The sequence below is a fragment of the Cherax quadricarinatus genome, chromosome 8 (genome assembly GCF_038502225.1).
Source record: "Cherax quadricarinatus isolate ZL_2023a chromosome 8, ASM3850222v1, whole genome shotgun sequence".
In the NCBI taxonomy this organism is placed as follows: Eukaryota; Metazoa; Arthropoda; class Malacostraca; order Decapoda; family Parastacidae; genus Cherax; species Cherax quadricarinatus.
This window is the reverse complement of record NC_091299.1, coordinates 28453532-28477452: the sequence shown is the minus strand read 5'-3', so window position 1 is coordinate 28477452 and position 23921 is coordinate 28453532. Positions and strand designations below refer to the sequence as shown.

The 23921-nt window shown below is 38.0% G+C and overlaps 1 protein-coding gene across 1 annotated transcript in view; it reads right to left on the bottom strand.

Annotated features, from left to right (window-relative positions):
• Positions 1-23921, bottom strand: part of LOC128685441 (UTP--glucose-1-phosphate uridylyltransferase-like) — a 58696-nt gene that overhangs the window by 22690 nt on the left and 12085 nt on the right. Inside the window, exons 9-10 of the mRNA XM_070083009.1 lie at positions 3462-3599; positions 2594-2763 (exon numbers count right to left, since the gene is read on the bottom strand). Coding sequence (XP_069939110.1) covers positions 2594-2763; positions 3462-3599 — 308 coding nt within the window. The remainder of the gene's footprint in view (positions 1-2593; positions 2764-3461; positions 3600-23921) is intronic.

The following is a 23921-nucleotide window of genomic DNA, read 5'->3' as shown; positions in this document are numbered from 1 at the left end:
AGGAGGAACACTGCAGCAGGCTTGCTGGCCCCAACTAGACAGGTCCTGCACGACATTCCACTAACAAAATATTTGTCCAACCCAAGTACTCTACCCAAGAATTAAGATTTATTATTTGTCCAACGTATTATTAAATTCTTCCCAAATTTTATTAATTATAAATGTCACTAATTTATATAAACCAAAGGAAATATTCATATTATTTTCAAAACTGCTTTTTATGAAACAAGATTCAATTATATTCCTGTCGACCATGGACTTGCTGGATACAACTTTCTCAACTTTTTGAAAATCAATTGGATGGTTAAAATCTCTCACATGAATAAATAGAGCATTGGAATCTTGTCCAGTTCTAATGCTATATTTATGCTGTTTTAATCTTAGTTCGAGATTTTTACCAGTTTGACCGTAATAAACTTTATCGCAAATTTTACAAGGAATCTTATAGACACATCCGTCAGCATTTTGGGGGGTATTCTTTATCAAATTTTTTTTTACTGTATCAAGATTTTAAAATACAACTTTAATATTAAAAGTCTTAAGAAGAGAAGGCATATAAACCAAGTTTTCATGGTAAGGGAGAACCAACATATTTTTAGTTGAATAAGGTTGGTTGACCCTTTTTGGATTATAAAAAGTATTTCTAGCAATTTTAAAAGATTTGTCAGTTACGTTTCTTGAGTATTTCAGATAATTAACTATTTCATAAATTTTGGATATTTCCTCATCTATGAACTCTGGACTACAAATTCGTAAAGCTCTCAAAAACATTGATGAGAAAACAGACAGTTTAACACTATCTTGATGGGAAGAATAATAGTGTACATAGGAACAGTTATTTGTAGGTTTTCTGTAAACTTTAAATTTGAATTCATTATTACCCTTAATAATTAAAACATCTAGAAAAGGAAATGAGTTATTTTCTTCAAACTCAACAGTAAAGTTTATAGAATGGGCTAAGCTATTTAATTTACCAAGGATTTGGTGTATATCTACATTCTTGGGCATAAGACACAAAATGTCATCAGCATATCTAAACCATTTGGTTCTATTAGGGAGGATTGTGTTAAGCAGCCTTGTTTCAAAAAATTCCATGTATAGGTTACTAAGAACAGGTGAAAGAGGATTTCCCATTGCCATACGAAACTTCTGAGTGTAAAACTTATTATAAATACAAATTTTGCATCAACAATGCAAAGTTTAATAAGTTTAATGATAGTAGGAACTGGCAATGGTAAATCATAATTAACGAGTTCTTCGGATAAGAAACTTAATAAATCATCAGCAGGAACTTTCGTAAACAAGGAAGTAACATCAAAACTAACCATGTTAAAGTCATTTAAGTCAGTCAAGGAGCTTAATTTATCAACTAAATCTATGTTGTTTTTAACATTAAAGTTCGAAATTTTTCCAAAAATAGGGCTCAAAATGTCGACAAGCCATTTAGATAATTTATTTGAAACTGAACGTATGAAGCTAATAATTGGTCTGACTGGATTACCTGGTTTGTGTGTTTTTATTAGTCCATACATGTATGGTAAAGATGGATTAGTGCCTTCCTTTGATATATTGTTTTTATAGTTCCTTGATAATGTGAGAAGTCACGGAAGAGCTTGGAATTTCACTATTTTTTCGCAGTGGTTGTTTTGCATATTCTGATATCGCCTATTTACTGTGATCTTATTGCATAGATACATGTATATAAAAAAAATTGTCTCGCCCTTTGAGGATATATTTCATCAATTCTGTTCCCCCCGTGTTTCATCGTGAGATATTAATTCCCAGGTAGTAGTAACTCCAGCTCTGCTGAAATGAAACTATGGTTTAAACCTCAGACTGAAATATAAAATTCATTCATCTTGTATTATAGGATTTAACAGGGGGAATATAGCTTGCTTTTGTTACCACACTATAACATGTAGAGTAGCAACACACCACTGGCATAACCAGTTTTGTTTAATAAAAGCAATCTATCTTACCTTAACTCCTCTGGTTTGTATGGATGCCATTATTATCATCTACCTTCCCTACACTTCCTCCACTCACAGCAATATTTACATACCTTTAAGTCATACATACATCTAAGAAGACAACTATTCTTGGTTGCAACAAATCACAACCATGAACTGAGAATCAAAACTTGACTTTTCGCTCTTTCCTCGACCATTGTCAACTTACGACTGGATGATGGTCGAGGCCAGACCGAAACGTCGTCTAGGTTTCGTTCTTTTTCATTTTAACCTTACCTTAATCCTGTTTTTCTCCCCAGTGTTACCTTGGACCTGCCTTCACCTGAGCCTCACCTGAACTCTACCCTTCACCTGAGCCTCACCTGAACTCTACCCTTCACCTGAGCCTCACCTGAACTCTACCCTTCACCTGAGCCTCACCTGAACTCTACCCTTCACCTGAGTCTCACCTGAACTCTACCCTTCACCTGAGCTTCACCTGAACTCTACCCTTCACCTGAGCCTCACCTGAACTCTACCCTTCACCTGAGCCTCACCTGAACTCTACCCTTCACCTGAGCCTCACCTGAACTCTACCCTTCACCTGAGCCTCACCTGAACTCTACCCTTCACCTGAGCCTCACCTGAACCCTGCCGAACTGTGAGCCAAGCTTGACCAGAGGCGTAGTATCGAACATCCGTAGGGGTGACATGCTAAGAGTGGCTTGCTGCAGGCAGTATAGGTTACTCATGACCAACAGCAGGTCGTCCGTCTTCTTCACCGGCAGGAAGCGAGAGCGGGGAACGTTGAGGCCTGTAAAGTGATGCATAGCAAAGACATAAAACACAAAGCTCTTCACATAATAAAAATAAACGAAGTCTGAGAAGAAGAAAAGCAGTCCGTCTACATCTACTTCTGTTTAGGTAGATAGGGCGAGGATAGGATAGGATAGCAGTAAGGGAGGGATGATAGGAAGGGAAGGAAGGGAGGGATAGCTAAAATTAAGTTACACTCTAATTCCTCAGATCAAGATTGACTGTCTCCCATTTCTCACCTGCTGTACAACCCTTACGCATTTAGTGCTCCAATAAATTTAACAAAATAATAATAAGTTTTAATAACAATTACAACAATAATAAATAATAATTATAATATTTCTTCGTCTCTAAGGAAATCAAGCAAAGATGAATATTTCAAAGGATCAAGTACTTTTTGTACACTATCTACAGACTCCACTCCATAATGGATTATTTAGTACCTGTTTAGAGCCTTGTACTAGGATACCTCCTTGTTTTCACACTAAGATACCTCTCACTTTCCACACTAGGATACCTAAATGATGACCAGCATGAGGAAATGGTATGGTGATACCGGCAAGATGGGGAAAAAGACACTTAGGTACAGTTCAGGACTGTACAGAAGTGTCTTTTTCCACATGACCAACATCTATCTTCCTTTAAAACCCAGGCGTGTACCTCAGGGCATGACACAGGAAGAGCCTCAGTGCCCACCTAGAGATCCTGAGAAGCACTTGACGGCACCACCAACTGCTTGCTCCAGCTGAATGATGTTGAGGCCGTTGTCGAGAGTCTTGTGGTTGACGATCACTTCCATGTCCAGCTCCCCGTTCACCAGGACCTCCATCATGGCTGATCACAAGGCAAGTGTGTGAGTATCATGTTAATGCAGCAACGATTGTGTAAATATGAAGATTGAATGTAACTGTGGAAATTTTTGAATTTTCTAAAATTCAGCATACATAAATTTGAATAATATAACAATTGTGTATTAAAATGTGATGCTGATTTAACCTATCCAGATATTTCGAGTGAAGGGGGAGGTAGAACAGTCCCAGAGTGACGCGGATGGGGAGGGGGGATGCCATAGTGAATTTAATGTGTGAACAGTGGTCTGTTAATTGTGTAATGTAATCAGGTATCATCGAAGTCCAATTGGTGTATCTTGGCCTCAGTCCATAATTTAGAAATTGCTGACACGTTCCTCGTGAAAAATTGGGACAGGAAATTTACGGGACCTCCAGAATTATATGTGAATGTGAAAAATAAGGAGACTATGCCATCATTCACACAGGGAAGTATGCCATTGTCCTTTCCTTCAGAATTCTCGCTGGCCAGTGTAGGTTTCTATATGTTAGGTAGGCGTTATGGTGTGATCCAGCTACAATAATTAAATGGTAAGTGGTAATATGAATTTCCTTTCTAATAACACTATTGTATTATATGCATTGTACTAATAGTTATATTTTGTGTACCCAGCAAGTAAACCGAAATATACAGTCCACATTATTTTATAATTTACCATTATTGGTATTAATGTTTAATATTGTAATTATTAATTTAATGTTAAGTCTAGCTTTTTGTAAGAGTGGTAATGGAGTGGTCATCGAGGGAGTGACAGTTCTGCGACCTACTGTGACCACGTCCCACTTACCTCGCCCAAATTACTTACACATAACAATTCAGGTAAATACCCTGTAAACCTCATGCAGATAATTTTCTCACATAATAATTCATAGTCACAATGCCATAGCAGGAACAATTCACCCGTACTTAGTTAAGAAAACATCGTCATAAGTTTCCTTTGCTATGTGCATGTGATATTCAAAGTGTAAGTTTAAAGATACGACTATGTAGGTCATCTCAAAGATACATTTCTGAGATAGTAAAAGCACTCTTGACAAAGACTTGGACCCAGCATCAATGCGCAGTATCACACGGCATGTTTGACTGAAAATGCTACTCAGTATAAGTGTACGTTGCTGTTAAAAGCTTTTTTTTAAACCTTTTTTTTCTTACTCTCCTATTCTTTCTCGATATTATATTATAAATATACATATATGTCTTCTGTTACTCCTAGAAAAGAGTGTAAAAGCTCCCAGAGTTACCATACCACAGACTTTATTTATGAAATAACCTATCGTCCTGTGACCAAATTTGCCTGCATAAGTAACTCGTTACGATTGTAAACAGACATAAACATGTAAATAGTTCATTACCACTGTAACTTACTCAGCTATCAAAACTTTATGGTCCAGTCCCTGGACCCATTATGTACCTCTGTAATTCCTTGACTACCGTCCACAGGATGGGTATGGTGTGTATAATAAAGATAGTAAACTATCTGCCAGGTGTCCTAGTAGTTAAAGCGTAGGTCACGAGTTTTATGACTCTTTGACCGCGGGTTTTATCCCCAGGTTACTAGGATCCCATGGTAGAAAAAGTGTTATGCTTAGATTCCACTCACATGACAGGAAAAAAGACTTAATAATTGCATCTATTAAAGTAAAGAAAGAGGTATACATAAACGAGTGTCTTACCAAAAAACGTCAGAACCTCCTGTATATTATTATTATTATAATCAAGGGGGAAGCACTAAACCCGTAGGATTATACAGCGCCTATGGGGGGATGGAAGGCATTCAGGCTTAATTCAGGGAACTGGAGCACAGATCCAGTTCCCTAGATCAAGAGCCCCTCACCAGCGTCAAGGAGCCTTCCTTGAGGGGACCTCCTGTATAGAGTCAGAAAACTTAAGCGGGAGAATAACGACACAATACACCAATGCTTCACACGGGATGGGAAAATTCTAGTTAGGAAAACGAATATAGGTCAACTGTACACAATCACGAACGAGAATGATCTATCACGATTTCTCAGGGATGCTAATCTTACAGAGAATAACTAAACAATGTCCAACCTAAAAGCCTACGTAGTGTAGTGTATGTTTTGCTCCATTATTGTTCAAATTTCATAGTACAATCTCTTTGTAATTAAATAATCAACTACCTCATTATGTGATTTTACTAGTAAGCATAAATCACCTTATGTAATGTTCTTATTTACTATTGTTTACTTAAATATTATCTGAATTGATACTTTCTCTGTCCATATTACTACCTCATATTTTTCTAAATACTATTAATTGATATTACTTACTAAAATTAATAATTAATTACCATTTTTACTATCAGTACAACTTACTCTTAACATTTTTGACATCATTTAATTACCATTACTTGTCTAATTACCATAACCTGTTTTAATACCACATTTACTATCTTAGAGTACTCTTAATTACCTTGTACTGCCAAATAACCTCTAGTATAACTACCAGTGCAATATTGAATCCAAATAACTTCTTAAAATTTAATACTTGAAATAAACATTACGTTTTCACTTTTTTTTTTTTTTGCTAATTAACCTTTTTTTGTAATCATTATTACTTACTAAAATTTTATTAAACACCATATTTACTACCAGTCAATTATACTTTTGTACATTAATCATTATTTTATACTTTTCATAACATTTTGTTGCCAAATTTTCAAGTTTATATATTCAACGCCAACCTTTATATTATCCTTTGTACCTGTGTTCCTGTGTACCTGTGTACCTGTGTACCTGTGTACCTGTCTACCATCTTATTATCATATTATAACCAAGTCATTGCCATTGTTATTTTTTACTTATTATTCTTTTGGTACTTTAATTTGTGAATTTTATTTTGTCAATTTAAATCTAGTTATACTCTTGATCTTGTCAACAACCTATACCAGACCCTAGTGCAATTGTTCTTGTTACATTTTGATTTGTATTTTTATATTATAAGTTTATACCTAGTTGTACTTTAGCTCATTCTAGCTCAATACTTAGACAACAATAAATTCATTATATTAGACCTTAGTCTTAGTGCAATTACAAGAGTGAGTCTGGTGCCATTTGTAATTTGTTTTTGATTTTCATAGTATTAGTTTATACCTAGTTGTACCTCCATAATCTAACACACAATCAAAACTTATTGGAAAGTAACTGCCTTTATTACACAGCATCACAAGCCAGCACTATCCTGAACACTGCTCAAAGTCTATCAGTTCTTAACTACAACATCAGGTCCTTAAGCAAACACTATGATGACCTCCTGGCACTCCTTGAGTCACTAAAGACACCCTTCTCCTGCATTATTCTTACTGAGACCTGGCTTAAGCAGGACACAATTGATATCTACCCTCTACCAGGATACACAGCAATCCACAACTGCAGACCATACCAAGTTGGGGTGGTACTGCAATCTATTGCTCTAACCAACTATCTTGTATTAGCACTAACTGCTTTAGTGATGAATATGGGGAATACATTTTTGCTAATTTTACTGTAAAAAACCTCAAGACGCCTATAACAATCGGTGCCATATACCGGATACCCCACACAAACATCCCAAACTTCAGTGAGACTCTGAAGTCACTAATAACAAACAGACAAATGAACAAGCACCACCTTCTCTTAGCTGGAGACTTCAATATCAACCTTGGCCTACCAGATGATCAGACTGTAACTGATTTCATCAACAATATGAACAACGTACTTCTCATACCAACAATAACTAAACCAACCAGGCTGACTGAGACAAGTGCAACCATAATAGACCACATATGGACCAATATACTAGCCTCCCCTTAAATCAGGGATAATCACAGACAGCACTACTGACCACTACCCAACCTTCCTCTTAATAAACCACTCGAATACAACAAAGTTTCATTTAGACTCCATGACGAGGCCTCAATAAGGAATTTCACAGCAGGCCTAGAGACTGTTGACTGGCCTACAGAATTCTCCAATGCCAATGGTATTGACGATTGGACAGACATTTTTCTTAACAAAATATTTAGACTATACAACAAACATTGTCCTATAAAAACGAAACAGATCACAAATAAACGGCTTGGTTGCCCATGGCTAACCAGCAGCATTCTGAAATCCATTGATAAGAAACACCAATATGAAAAGCAATATAGACAGGGCTTAATACACAAAGATATTCTTAAACAATATTCAACAGTTATCACCAAATTAATAAAGAAAGCCAAACAACTGTACTACTCCAGCAGATTCACTGACACAAGAGGAGATATAAAAGAAGACCTGGAAAACACTTTCCCAGATTCTGGAGACCCACAAACTGAAAAAAAAAACAAGAATATTGTTCTAACTAAACCTCATGAAACACCACTGCATCCCACTGATACAGCTAACAATATAAACGACTTCTCAAACATAGGATCTAATCTCGCCAGTAAAATTCCACGTACCAATGCCCGTGCCAGGGACTGCCTAGATGGGAATTTCCCAAATTCCTTCTATCTTGTACCAACTGAGCCCACGGAAGTCACCGCGATCATAAAGTCGTTTAAAAATAACTAGGGGAATCTGTCTCACGTCCCACCATTATTGCACAAGCGAGCGGCCCATGTCCTTTCGCATGCTATTACATTACTTTTTAACAAGTCACTAGAAACTAGCACTTTCCCGACACTACTCAAGACAGCAAGGGTTACACCAATACATAAAGGTGGTGACCCTACAGACGTAAACAACTATAGGCCAATATCAAACTTACCATTGCTATCCAAAATCTTCGAGAAACTCGTGCACAGGAGACTATATTCATTTATAACGTCACAAGACATACTCAACCCCTGCCAATTTGGATTCAGGAAAAATAAAAGCACTAATGATGCAATTATAAAAATGCTTTGGAAAATAAGGAATATCCACTAGGAATTTTTATTTACCTAAGAAAAGCGTTTGATACAGTAGACCACGGCATCCTACTCCACAAACTTGACCATTATGGTAAAGAGGCCATGCGCTTGCATATTTTAAATCCTACCTTTCTAATTGGTACCAGTATGTCACCATTAAAGACACAGCCTCATCAATATGGCCATTTGATACTGGAGTTCCGCAGGGAAGTGTCCTTGGACCCCTGCTCTTCCTCATTTATAAACTAAAAGAGGAGGCAGTTAGGGTAAGATATAAACAGCTATTGGAGGATAGATGGGCTAATGAGAGCATAGGCAATGGGGTCGAAGAGGTATGGGGTAGGTTTAAAAATGTAGTGTTAGAGTGTTCAGCAGAAGTTTGTGGTTACAGGAAAGTGGGTGCGGGAGGGAAGAGGAGCGATTGGTGGAATGATGATGTAAAGAGAGTAGTAAGGGAGAAAAAGTTAGCATATGAGAAGTTTTTACAAAGTAGAAGTGATGCAAGGAGGGAAGAGTATATGGAGAAAAAGAGAGAGGTTAAGAGAGTGGTGAAGCAATGTAAAAAGAGAGCAAATGAGAGAGTGGGTGAGATGTTATCAACAAATTTTGTTGAAAATAAGAAAAAGTTTTGGAGTGAGATTAACAAGTTAAGAAAGCCTAGAGAACAAATGGATTTGTCAGTTAAAAATAGGAGAGGAGAGTTATTAAATGGAGAGTTAGAGGTATTGGGAAGATGGAGGGAATATTTTGAGGAATTGTTAAATGTTGATGAAGAAAGGGAAGCTGTGATTTCGTGTATAGGGCAAGGAGGAATAACATCTTGTAGGAGTGAGGAAGAGCCAGTTGTGAGTGTAGGGGAAGTTCGTGAGGCAGTAGGCAAAATGAAAGGGGGTAAGGCAGCCGGGATTGATGGGATAAAGATAGAAATGTTAAAAGCAGGTGGGGTAAGGTACCTAGGGATTGGCAGAGAGCATGCATAGTTCCTTTGTATAAAGGCAAGGGGAATAAAAGAGAGTGCAAATATTATAGGGGGATAAGTCTGCTGAGTATACCTGGTAAAGTGTATGGTAGAGTTATTATTGAGAGAATTAAGAGTAAGACGGAGAATAGGATAGCAGATGAACAAGGAGGCTTTAGGAAAGGTAGGGGGTGTGTGGACCAGGTGTTTACAGTGAAACATATAAGTGAACAGTATTTAGATAAGGCTAAAGAGGTCTTTGTGGCATTTATGGATTTGGAAAAGGCGTATGACAGGGTGGATAGGGGGGCAATGTGGCAGATGTTGCAAGTGTATGGTGTAGGAGGTAGGTTACTGAAAGCAGTGAAGAGTTTTTACGAGGATAGTGAGGCTCAAGTTAGAGTATGTAGGAAAGAGGGAAATTATTTCCCAGTAAAAGTAGGCCTTAGACAAGGATGTGTGATGTCACCGTGGTTGTTTAATATATTTATAGATGGGGTTGTAAGAGAAGTAAATGCGAGGGTCTTGACAAGAGGCGTGGAGTTAAAAGATAAAGAATCACACACAAAGTGGGAGTTGTCACAGCTGCTCTTTGCTGATGACACTGTGCTCTTGGGAGATTCTGAAGAGAAGTTGCAGAGATTGGTGGATGAATTTGGTAGGGTGTGCAAAAGAAGAAAATTAAAGGTGAATACAGGAAAGAGTAAGGTTATGAGGATAACAAAAAGATTAGGTGATGAAAGATTGAATATCAGATTGGAGGGAGAGAGTATGGAGGAGGTGAATGTATTCAGATATTTGGGAGTGGACGTGTCAGCGGATGGGTCTATGAAAGATGAGGTGAATCATAGAATTGATGAGGGAAAAAGAGTGAGTGGTGCACTTAGGAGTCTGTGGAGACAAAGAACTTTGTCCTTGGAGGCAAAGAGGGGAATGTATGAGAGTATAGTTTTACCAACGCTCTTATATGTGTGTGAAGCATGGGTGATGAATGTTGCAGCGAGGAGAAGGCTGGAGGCAGTGGAGATGTCATGTCTGAGGGCAATGTGTGGTGTGAATATAATGCAGAGAATTCGTAGTTTGGAAGTTAGGAGGAGGTGCGGGATTACCAAAACTGTTGTCCAGAGGGCTGAGGAAGGGTTGTTGAGGTGGTTCGGACATGTAGAGAGAATGGAGCGAAACAGAATGACTTCAAGAGTGTATCAGTCTGTAGTGGAAGGAAGGCGGGGTAGGGGTCGGCCTAGGAAAGGTTGGAGAGAGGGGGTAAAGGAGGTTTTGTGTGCGAGGGGCTTGGACTTCCAGCAGGTATGCATGAGCGTGTTTGATAGGAGTGAATGGAGACAAATGGTTTTTAATACTTGACGTGCTGTTGGAGTGTGAGCAAAGTAACATTTATGAAGGGGTTCAGGGAAACCGGCAGGCCGGACTTGAGTCCTGGAGATGGTAAGTACAGTGCCTGCACTCTGAAGGAGGGGTGTTAATGTTGCAGTTTAAAAACTGTAGTGTAAAGCACCCTTCTGGCAAGACAGTGATGGAGTGAATGATGGTGAAAGTTTTTCTTTTTCGGGCCACCCTGCCTTGGTGGGAATCGGCCAGTGAGTTAATAAAATAATAATAATAAATCTTCCAAACATATCCCAACACCTGAAACCCATTCTCTTTGCTGACGACATGACTTACGTCATCTCCCACCCTAATCTTGCCACCCTCAACACCATTGTTAACGAGGAGCTGCTCAAAATATCGACTTGGATGACAGCCAATAAACTTACACTTAACACTGGCAAAACCTACTATATTATGTTTGGTAGCAGAGCAGGTGTTGCGCAACTTAACATTAAGATCGACAACACTCTAATTGCCAGACATAATGAGGGCAAATTCCTTGGCCTATACCTCGACAACAACCTAAATTTCAGCACCCATATCCAACACATAACAAAAAAAGTATCCAAAACGGTGGGGATCCTCTCCAAGATACGATACTACGTACCGCAAACTGCCCTTCTCATACTATACCATTCACTTATATATCCATACCTCACCTATGCTATCTGTGCTTGGGGTTCAACTGCAGCAACACACCTAAAGCCAATAATAACCCAACAAAAAGCCGCAGTAAGAATAACCACTAAATCCCATCCCTGGCAACACACCCCCCCACTCTTCATAGATCTAAACTTACTCCCTGTTCAGAACATCCACACTTACTACTGTGCAATCTATATCTACAGGACCTTAAATTCCAATATTAACCTTGCCCTAAAATGCTTTCTTGATAGTTGTGACAGGATCCACAGGCATAACACCAGACACAAACATCTCTATGACATTCCCCGTGTTCGACTAAACCTTTACAAAAATTCAATGTATTTCAAAGGACCTAAAATCTGGAACACCCTACCTGAAAACTCTAGAACTGTAGACACATTCATCACTTTCAAAACTACAGTTAGAAAACATCTTATCGCCCTGATCCCCCCCGACAACTAACTACATGATAACCACCTGGTGGTTCAAAATTACGCTCACTCACCCACTGACTATAAACCCAGAAATACTAATCTTAATCTTAAAATAATAAATCCTAACTAGTCATAAGTTTGCCTATGATACTTAAATATAGACACCTTGTATTGTGTCAAAACAAAAGCATTCACATTGCTAAACTCACAAATTATGATGTAGTCACTTAGCCTTAATACTATAATCTGTAAGGATTTAATGTTAAGAATTAATCTAAGTCTGCTCGAAATGCCTAGCCATGCTAGGTGTCCTAGTGGCCCCTTCTGTAATTAGTATTTTATAACATGTAAACCACAAAATACCCAAAACCTGTAAACCCCACATTGTAACCATTATAGAGAATAAACTTGAATTGAATTGAATTTGATTGCAATCGTGTCATTACGATTTCGTGACTCATACTAAACTATGTTCGCAATCAACTTTGGTCTCCAGTAATTCAAGGAGATTCTCTGCAGATATAAAAAATAAAAAGATGGTCTTTATGTGCACAGTGTAACCTTTACATTTCCTCATTATTTAAATATACAAATTAAAATTCAACTGCTGTAAACGTAAGAATATAAAGAGGGATGGACTGAATAGCCGTGAGCTGTTGAACATTAGGTGGGAGGTAAAGACGTTATTCTTGTGCCATGGTCAAGGTGGAACATGCTAACTTCTTTATAAATAAATAAATAAATATATATATATATATATATATAGGATGGTGTCCACCTCTTGTGTAAATTGTGGGACCCATAGCCTCGGAGAAGTGGATAAAAAGGCTTCAAGGAAGAATATTTGGATTTCTTCCTGAAGCCATTTGAATATTCCACTTCCCCTACCACCCCATCTTTTAAACTATTTTTTTTTTACCAATAGGAATATTTTATTACATAATATGGCACAGAAGATTTAAGAGATACATTGTTGATATAAAGGTGGCATATATATATATATATATATATATATATATATATATATATATATATATATATATATATATATATATATATATATATATATATATATATATATATATATATATATACATGTTGTTACGTGTGTATCACCGATTATAAGGCGAAAATCTCATCCAGCTCCTCAGAGCTGGGGCGTGTGCCCAAAATGCAGCATGCATTACCCCTTTGAACAGCCGCGCTGAGCCGCTGGAACAGAAAACTAGCTGCCCTGGGATCCCTAGTTACCCTGATGAGTCTTTTTCCCAGCTCCTTAAGGAAATTAGATGCACTCTTTCCCCATGAGCCAAGGGTCTCTGAGCCTATGGGAACAAACATATAATGATGGGCAAGTTCTCCATATTTTCTAGACTTTTGGGACTCCCTAAAGCTGGCAGCTGCCCCTCCTTCCTCCCTGGTGTATTGGAGATAGGTATCAGCCAAGGTAGATGCACATGTATAGTCCCACACCACCTGCTTCCCATCTGTCCAGGCTTGAAGGGTGATACCATCTGGACGCTTCTGGCTGCCATCAGATCTGCATAGTTGGGGTGGCTCCCTTACTGCTGGGCATCCAGCTGTTGTGAGGCTCCTCTTGATAATGTTATTAACCTCCTCATGTCTTGCAATCTTTCCCTCGGATTTACGGCACACAAGACCATGGTACCCGAATCGGTCTGCTGCTTCACTGCCACAAATACACCTGTGTTCGGCGAGAATAGGGGCGGCAAGTCGAAGGGCAACACCGATGCGGATGGTCTGTGGGTCGAGGCGTGTGCCAAGGCTGGAGTTGGGAACAGCCAACAGAAAGTCCCCAGCATGAGGGGCTCTCACTGCCAGCAGGCGGGCTCTATCCTTCCCTGACACACTCTGAAGCATCGTTGAGGCTATATTTTCCACTATTGGACCATCCCAGTGCGATTGTTTGTAGTTGTTGGGGGGAGCAGGTCTGGTTTCTGAGCCCGTTAGATTATCCCAGATCATTGCTCCGTCAATGAATTTTTGGTCCTGGGCTCCAATCTTGTCCCTAAGATGTTCAGGGAGAATCGCTGCTACAAGCTCTCTGGATGCAATACACGAGGACAGAAAAGCAGGTAACGCAATCTGTGATGACTTGCGGACACCAATGCCTCCTAGTCTGACTGGAAGTGTAGCTTGGTTCCACTGCCCGTCTTCTAGAGTAAGGTTAAGTACTTTCGTAAAAATCTGCCTCAGAATACTGTCATATTCGTGCAGTATAGGGTTATCATATGAAGGTGCACATCTTAGGAAATATGTCAACCTGGGCAGACTCAAGCACTTTGTGAGAAGGTACAAGGCATCGTGGGTGTCCAGATTGCCTATTCGTTGTTCCATTCTCCTTAACTCTTCCAATTTCTTCCTGAGAATTGCGTCAATGGCATTGCTTCCCAGAGGTGCTCCTAGCAAGACACTATTTGTGGGGGCAATGACTGCTGCTCCTGGTAGTTTTGATCTCACTGCATTTATCACTTGTTGACTGACTGAGATGATTTCACATTTGGATGGATTCAGGATGAGACCCATTTCCTGTCCCCGTGTCATTACCTGTGTAAGGTCATGTAGGAGGGACTCCTTTGTACCTGCTAGTGTGCCATCATCTAGGAACCAGATGTTTAGCTCGCTGGTCAGTCTGACTGTGATTTCCCTAACTGCAATACAGAAGAGAAATGGTGCAAGAGGATCTCCTTGTTGGACACCCTCTGATGATGTGATTTCATGCTCTCCAAAGAGAAGCATTGATTCCTTGCTATACCCAGCTGAAACAAAAGGGAAGAGACCAGGGAAATGTTCTTGTACTGCTGCTAATACCACGTCTCTTTTCAGGAGATTGAACGCATTCTTGAAATCTAATTTTACCACTGCATTGTCCTCAGGCAGGTTGTTGTTAATTTATATATATATATATATATATATATATATATATATATATATATATATATATATATATCTATATATATATATATATATATATATATATGTTGATATATATATATATATATATATATATATATATATATATATATATATATATATTGTTGGCTGTTCCCAACTCCAGCCTTGGCACACGCCTCGACCCACAGACCATCCGCATCGGTGTTGCCCTTCGACTTGCCGCCCCTATTCTCGCCGAACACAGATGTATTTGTGGCAGTGAAGCAGCAGACCGATTCGGGTACCATGGTCTTGTGTGCCGTAAATCCGAGGGAAAGACTGCAAGACATGAGGAGGTTAATAACATTATCAAGAGGAGCCTCACAACAGCTGGATGCCCAGCAGTAAGGGAGCCACCCCAACTATGCAGATCTGACGGCAGCCAGAAGCGTCCAGATGGTATCACCCTTCAAGCCTGGACAGATGGGAAGCAGGTGGTGTGGGACTATACATGTGCATCTACCTTGGCTGATACCTATCTCCAATACACCAGGGAGGAAGGAGGGGCAGCTGCCAGCTTTAGGGAGTCCCAAAAGTCTAGAAAATATGGAGAACTTGCCCATCATTATATGTTTGTTCCCATAGGCTCAGAGACCCTTGGCTCATGGGGAAAGAGTGCATCTAATTTCCTTAAGGAGCTGGGAAAAAGACTCATCAGGGTAACTAGGGATCCCAGGGCAGCTAGTTTTCTGTTCCAGCGGCTCAGTGCGGCTGTTCAAAGGGGTAATGCATGCTGCATTTTGGGCACACGCCCCAGCTCTGAGGAGCTGGATGAGATTTTCGCCTTATAATCGGTGATACACACGTAACAACATGTACCGTATATGCCACCTTTATATCAACAATGTATCTCTTAAATCTTCTGTGCCATATTATGTAATAAAATATTCCTATTGGTAAAAAAAAATAGTTTAAAAGATGGGGTGGTAGGGGAAGTGGAATATTCAAATGGCTTCAGGAAGAAATCCAAATATTCTTCCTTGAAGCCTTTTTATCCACTTCTCCGAGGCTATGGGTCCCACAATTTACACCAGAGGTGGACCCCATCTCTATATTAAAAAAATTTATATATATATATATATATATATATATATATATATATATATATATATATATATATATATATATGTATGTATATATATATATATATATATATATATATATATATATATATATATATATATATATATATATATATATATATATATATATATATATATGCAATAAAGCGCTTGGAATTTCTCTATTCTTTCAGAGTGGTTGTTTTGCATATATATATATATATATATATATATATATATATATATATATATATATATATATATATATATATATATATATATATATATATATATATATATATATATATATATATATAAATTTTTTTAATATTATAGATGGGGTCCACCTCTGGTGTAAATTGTGGGACCCATAGCCTCGGAGAAGTGGATAAAAAGGCTTCAAGGAAGAATATTTGGATTTCTTCCTGAAGCCATTTGAATATTCCACTTCCCCTACCACCCCATCTTTTAAACTATTTTTTTTTACCAATAGGAATATTTTATATATATATATATATATATATATATAAAACTGGGTTGCTTAAATGTGCGTGGATGTAGTGCGGATGACAAGAAACAGATGATTGCTGATGTTATGAATGAAAAGAAGTTGGATGTCCTGGCCCTAAGCGAAACAAAGCTGAAGGGGGTAGGAGAGTTTCAGTGGGGGGAAATAAATGGGATTAAATCTGGAGTATCTGAGAGAGTTAGAGCAAAGGAAGGGGTAGCAGTAATGTTAAATGATCAGTTATGGAAGGAGAAAAGAGAATATGAATGTGTAAATTCAAGAATTATGTGGATTAAAGTAAAGGTTGGATGCGAGAAGTGGGTCATAATAAGCGTGTATGCACCTGGAGAAGAGAGGAATGCAGAGGAGAGAGAGAGATTTTGGGAGATGTTAAGTGAATGTATAGGAGCCTTTGAACCAAGTGAGAGAGTAATTGTGGTAGGGGACTTGAATGCTAAAGTAGGAGAAACTTTTAGAGAGGGTGTGGTAGGTAAGTTTGGGGTGCCAGGTGTAAATGATAATGGGAGCCCTTTGATTGAACTTTGTATAGAAAGGGGTTTAGTTATAGGTAATACATATTTTAAGAAAAAGAGGATAAATAAGTATACACGATATGATGTAGGGCGAAATGACAGTAGTTTGTTGGATTATGTATTGGTAGATAAAAGACTGTTGAGTAGACTTCAGGATGTACATGTTTATAGAGGGGCCACAGATATATCAGATCACTTTCTAGTTGTAGCTACACTGAGAGTAAAAGGTAGATGGGATACAAGGAGAATAGAAGCATCAGGGAAGAGAGAGGTGAAGGTTTATAAACTAAAAGAGGAGGCAGTTAGGGTAAGATATAAACAGCTATTGGAGGATAGATGGGCTAATGAGAGCATAGGCAATGGGGTCGAAGAGGTATGGGGTAGGTTTAAAAATGTAGTGTTAGAGTGTTCAGCAGAAGTTTGTGGTTACAGGAAAGTGGGTGCAGGAGGGAAGAGGAGCGATTGGTGGAATGATGATGTAAAGAGAGTAGTAAGGGAGAAAAAGTTAGCATATGAGAAGTTTTTACAAAGTAGAAGTGATGCAAGGAGGGAAGAGTATATGGAGAAAAAGAGAGAGGTTAAGAGAGTGGTGAAGCAATGTAAAAAGAGAGCAAATGAGAGAGTGGGTGAGATGTTATCAACAAATTTTGTTGAAAATAAGAAAAAGTTTTGGAGTGAGATTAACAAGTTAAGAAAGCCTAGAGAACAAATGGATTTGTCAGTTAAAAATAGGAGAGGAGAGTTATTAAATGGAGAGTTAGAGGTATTGGGAAGATGGAAGGAATATTTTGAGGAATTGTTAAATGTTGATGAAGATAGGGAAGCTGTGATTTCGTGTATAGGGCAAGGAGGAATAACATCTTGTAGGAGTGAGGAAGAGCCAGTTGTGAGTGTGGGGGAAGTTCGTGAGGCAGTAGGTAAAATGAAAGGGGGTAAGGCAGCCGGGATTGATGGGATAAAGATAGAAATGTTAAAAGCAGGTGGGGATATAGTTTTGGAGTGGTTGGTGCAATTGTTTAATAAATGTATGGAAGAGGGTAAGGTACCTAGGGATTGGCAGAGAGCATGCATAGTTCCTTTGTATAAAGGCAAAGGGGATAAAAGAGAGTGCAAAAATTATAGGGGGATAAGTCTGTTGAGTGTACCTGGTAAAGTGTATGGTAGAGTTATAATTGAAAGAATTAAGAGTAAGACGGAGAATAGGATAGCAGATGAACAAGGAGGCTTTAGGAAAGGTAGGGGGTGTGTGGACCAGGTGTTTACAGTGAAACATATAAGTGAACAGTATTTAGATAAGGCTAAAGAGGTCTTTGTGGCATTTATGGATTTGGAAAAGGCGTATGACAGGGTGGATAGGGGGGCAATGTGGCAGATGTTGCAAGTGTATGGTGTAGGAGGTAGGTTACTGAAAGCAGTGAAGAGTTTTTACGAGGATAGTGAGGCTCAAGTTAGAGTATGTAGGAAAGAGGGAAATTTTTTCCCAGTAAAAGTAGGCCTTAGACAAGGATGTGTGATGTCACCGTGGTTGTTTAATATATTTATAGATGGGGTTGTAAGAGAAGTAAATGCGAGGGTCTTGGCAAGAGGCGTGGAGTTAAAAGATAAAGAATCACACACAAAGTGGGAGTTGTCACAGCTGCTCTTTGCTGATGACACTGTGCTCTTGGGAGATTCTGAAGAGAAGTTGCAGAGATTGGTGGATGAATTTGGTAGGGTGTGCAAAAGAAGAAAATTAAAGGTGAATACAGGAAAGAGTAAGGTTATGAGGATAACAAAAAGATTAGGTGATGAAAGATTGAATATCAGATTGGAGGGAGAGAGTATGGAGGAGGTGAACGTATTCAGATATTTGGGAGTGGACGTGTCAGCGGATGGGTCTATGAAAGATGAGGTGAATCATAGAATTGATGAGGGAAAAAGAGTGAGTGGTGCACTTAGGAGTCTGTGGAGACAAAGAACTTTGTCCTTGGAGGCAAAGAGGGGAATGTATGAGAGTATAGTTTTACCAACGCTCTTATATGGGTGTGAAGCGTGGGTGATGAATGTTGCAGCGAGGAGAAGGCTGGAGGCAGTGGAGATGTCATGTCTGAGGGCAATGTGTGGTGTGAATATAATGCAGAGAATTCGTAGTTTGGAAGTTAGGAGGAGGTGCGGGATTACCAAAACTGTTGTCCAGAGGGCTGAGGAAGGGTTGTTGAGGTGGTTCGGACATGTAGAGAGAATGGAGCGAAACAGAATGACTTCAAGAGTGTATCAGTCTGTAGTGGAAGGAAGGCGGGGTAGGGGTCGGCCTAGGAAGGGTTGGAGGGAGGGGGTAAAGGAGGTTTTGTGTGCGAGGGGCTTGGACTTCCAGCAGGCATGCTTGAGCGTGTTTGATAGGAGTGAATGGAGACAAATGGTTTTTAATACTTGACGTGCTGTTGGAGTGTGAGCAAAGTAACATTTATGAAGGGATTCAGGGAAACCGGCAGGCCGGACTTGAGTCCTGGAGATGGGAAGTACAGTGCCTGCACTCTGAAGGAGGGGTGTTAATGTTGCAGTTTAAAAACTGTAGTGTAAAGCACCCTTCTGGCAAGACAGTGATGGAGTGAATGATGGTGAAAGTTTTTCTTTTTCGGGCCACCCTGCCTTGGTGGGAATCGGCCGGTGTGATAATAAAAAAAAAAAAATAATATATATATATATATTTTATATATATAATATATATATTACCTGGAGTTTACCTGGAGAGAGTTCCGGGGGTCAACGCCCCAGCGGCCCGGTCTGTGACCAGGCCTCCTGGTGGATCAGAGCCTGATCAACCAGGCTGTTACTGCTGGCTGCACGCAAACCAACGTACGAGCCACAGCCCGGCTGATCAGGAACCGACTTTACGTGCTTGTCCAGTGCCAGCTTGAAGACTGCCAGGGGTCTGTTGGTAATCCCCCTTATGTATGCTGGGAGGCAGTTGAACAGTCTCGGGCCCCTGACACTTATTGTATGGTCTCTTAACGTGCTAGTGACACCCCTGCTTTTCATTGGGGGGATGTTGCATCGTCTGCCAAGTCTTTTGCTTTCGTAGTGAGTGATTTTCGTGTGCAAGTTTGGTACTAGTCCCTCTAGGATTTTCCAGGTGTATATAATCATGTATCTCTCCCGCCTGCGTTCCAGGGAATACAGTTTTAGGAGCCTCAAGCGCTCCCAGTAATTGAGGTGTTTTATCTCCATTATGCGCGCCGTGAAGGTTTTCTGTACATTTTATAGGTCAGCAATTTCACCTGCCTTGAAAGGTGCTGTTAGTGTGCAGCAATATTCCAGCCTAGATAGAACAAGTGACCTGAAGAGTGTCATCATGGGCTTGGCCTCCCTAGTTTTGAAGGTTCTCATTATCCATCCTGTCATTTTTCTAGCAGATGCGATTGATACAATGTTATGGTCCTTGAAGGTGAGATCCTCCGACATGATCACTCCCAGGTCTTTGACGTTGGTGTTTCGCTCTATTTTGTGGTCAGAATTTGTTTTGTACTCTGATGAAGATTTAATTTCCTCGTGTTTACCATATCTGAGTAATTGAAATTTCTCATCGTTGAACTTCATATTGTTTTCTGCAGCCCACTGAAAGATTCGGTTGATGTCCGCCTGGAGCCTTGCAGTGTCTGCAATGGAAGACACTGTCATGCAGATTTGGGTGTCATCTGCAAAGGAAGACACGGTGCTGTGGCTGACATCCTTGTCTATGTCGGATATGAAGATGAGGAACAAGATGGGAGCGAGTACTGTGCCTTGTGGAACAGAGCTTTTCACCGTAGCTGCCTCGGACTTTACTCTGTTGACGACTACTCTCTGTGTTCTGTTAGTGAGGAAATTATAGATCCATCGACCGACTTTTCCTGTTATTCCTATTCACGCATTTTGTGCGCTATTACGCCATGGTCACACTTGTCGAAGGCTTTTGCAAAGTCTGTAAATATTTCATCTGCATTCTTTTTATCTTCTAGTGCATTTAAGACCTTGTTGTAGTGATCCAATAGTTGAGACAGACAGGAGCGACCTGTTCTAAACCCATGTTGCCCTGGGTTGTGTAACTGATGGGTTTCTAGATGGGTGGTGATCTTGCTTCTTAGGACCCTTTCAAAGATTTTTATGATATGGGATATTAGTGCTATTGGTCTGTAGTTCTTTGCTGTTGCTTTACTGCCCCCTTTGTGGAGTGGGGCTATGTCTGTTGTTTTTAGTAACTGTGGGACGACCCCCGTGTCCATGCTCCCTCTCCATAGGATGGAAAAGGCTCGTGATAGGGGCTTCTTGCAGTTCTTGATGAACACGGAGTTCCATGAGTCTGGCCCTGGGGCAGAGTGCATGGGCATGTCATTTATCGCCTGTTCGAAGTCATTTGGCGTCAGGATAACATCTGATAGGCTTGTGTTAACCAAATTTTGTGGCTCTCTCATAAAAAATTCATTTTGATCTTTGACTCTCAGTCTGGTTAGCGGCTTGCTAAAAACTGAGTCATATTGGGACTTGAGTATATATGTCGTGCCGAATATGTAAAACTGGTCAATTAGCAAGAACTCACTTAAAATTAATTCCTTTCTAAAATTTTCTCTTATACGTTTAAAGATATATTTTTTTCATTAATGATAATGTAAAAACTTTTAATTTTGCACCAAAACTATCTTAGAAAACTTACCTAACCTTATTATAACAAGAGCAATTTATTTTAGCCTAACCAAACTAAATATATTTTAAATACGTTTAAAATGATTTAATACTAAACAAACAATCAAATATATTTTTTTCGTTAGGTTCAGAATGATTTTGGCGAAATTATTGCATACACAAATTTTCACTTGTCCTATATGGCAAGATGAGCGTTGCTATTTAAGCCAAGATCGCAAGTTCTGCCTATTCGGCACTATATATATATATATATATATATATATATATATATATATATATATATATATATATATATATATATATATATATATATATATATATATATATATATATATATATATATATGTCGTATAAAATATATATATATATATATATATATATATATATATATATATATATATATATATATATATATATATATATATATATATATATATATATATATATATATATATGTCGTGCCGAATATAATTAGCAAGAACTCATTTAAAATTAAGTCCTTTCTGAAATTTTCTCTTATACGTTTAAAGATATATTTTTTTCATTAATATGTAAAAATTTTTAATTTTTAACAAAAACAATTTATTCTCTTATACGTTTAAAGATATATTTTTTTCATTAATGTTAATGTAAAAAATTATAATTTTGCACCAAAAGAATCTTAGAAAACTTGCCTAACCTTATTATAACAAGAACAATTTATTTTAGCCTAACACAAATAAATACATTTTAGATTTGTTTACAATAATTTAATACTAAACAAACACAGTGAAATGTATTTTTTTCGTTAGGTTCAGAATGATTTTGGCGAAATTATTGCATACACAAATTTTCACTTGTCCAATATGGCAAGTTGAGCGTTGCTATTTAAGCCAAGATCGCAAGTTCTGCCTATTCGGCACGACACACACACACACACACATACACACACACACACACACACACACACACACACACACACACACACACACACATATATATATATATATATATATAATGTATATATATATATATATATATATATATATATATATATATATATATATATATATATATATATATATATATGCAAAACAACCACTCTGAAATAATAGAGAAATTCCAAGCGCTTTCGTGACTACTCACATTATCCTTGATAATGTGAGTAGTCACGAAAGCGCTTGGAATTTCTCTATTCTTTCAGAGTGGTTGTTTTGCATATTCTGAAACCACCTGCTTACTGTGATCTTATTGCATATATATATATATATATATATATATATATATATATATATATATATATATATATATATATATATATATATATATATATATATATATATATATATATATATATATATATATATATATATATATATATATGCAATAAGATCACAGTAAACAGGTGATTTCAGAATATGCAAAACAACCACTCTGAAAGAATAGAGAAATTCCAAGCGCTTTCGTGACTACTCACATTATCAAGGAACTTGATAATGTGAGTAGTCACGAAAGCGCTTGGAATTTCTCTATTCTTTCAGAGTGGTTGTTTTGGATATATATATATATATATATATATATATATATATATATATATATATATATATATATATATATATATATATATATATATATATATATATATATATATATATATATATATATTATATATATATTTATAATATATATATATATATATATATATATATATATATATATATATATATATATATATATATATATATATATATATATATATATATAAATATATATATATCTTTTCTAGGTAGTAGGTTGGTAGACAGCAACCGCCCAGGGAGGTACTATCGTCCTGCCAAGTGAGTGTAAAACGAAAGCCTGTAATCGTTTTACATGATGGTAGGATTGCTGGTGTCCTTTTTTCTGTCTCATAAACATGCAAGGTTTCAGGTACATCTTGCTACTTCTACTTACACTTAGGTCACACTACACATACATGTACAAGCATATATATACACACCCCTTTGAGTTTTCTTCTATTTTCTTTCTAGTTCGTGTTCTTGTTTATTTCCTCTTATCTCCATGGGGAAGTAGAACAGAATTCTTCCTCCGTAAGCCATGCGTGTTGTAAGAGGCGACTAAAATGCCGGGAGCAAGGGGCTAGTAACCCCTTCTCCTGTACATATTACTAAATGTAAAAGGAGAAATTTTCGTTTTTCCTTTTGGGCCAACCCGCCTCGGTGGGATACGGCCGATGTGTTGAAAGAAGAAAGATATATATATATATATATATATATATATATATATATATAT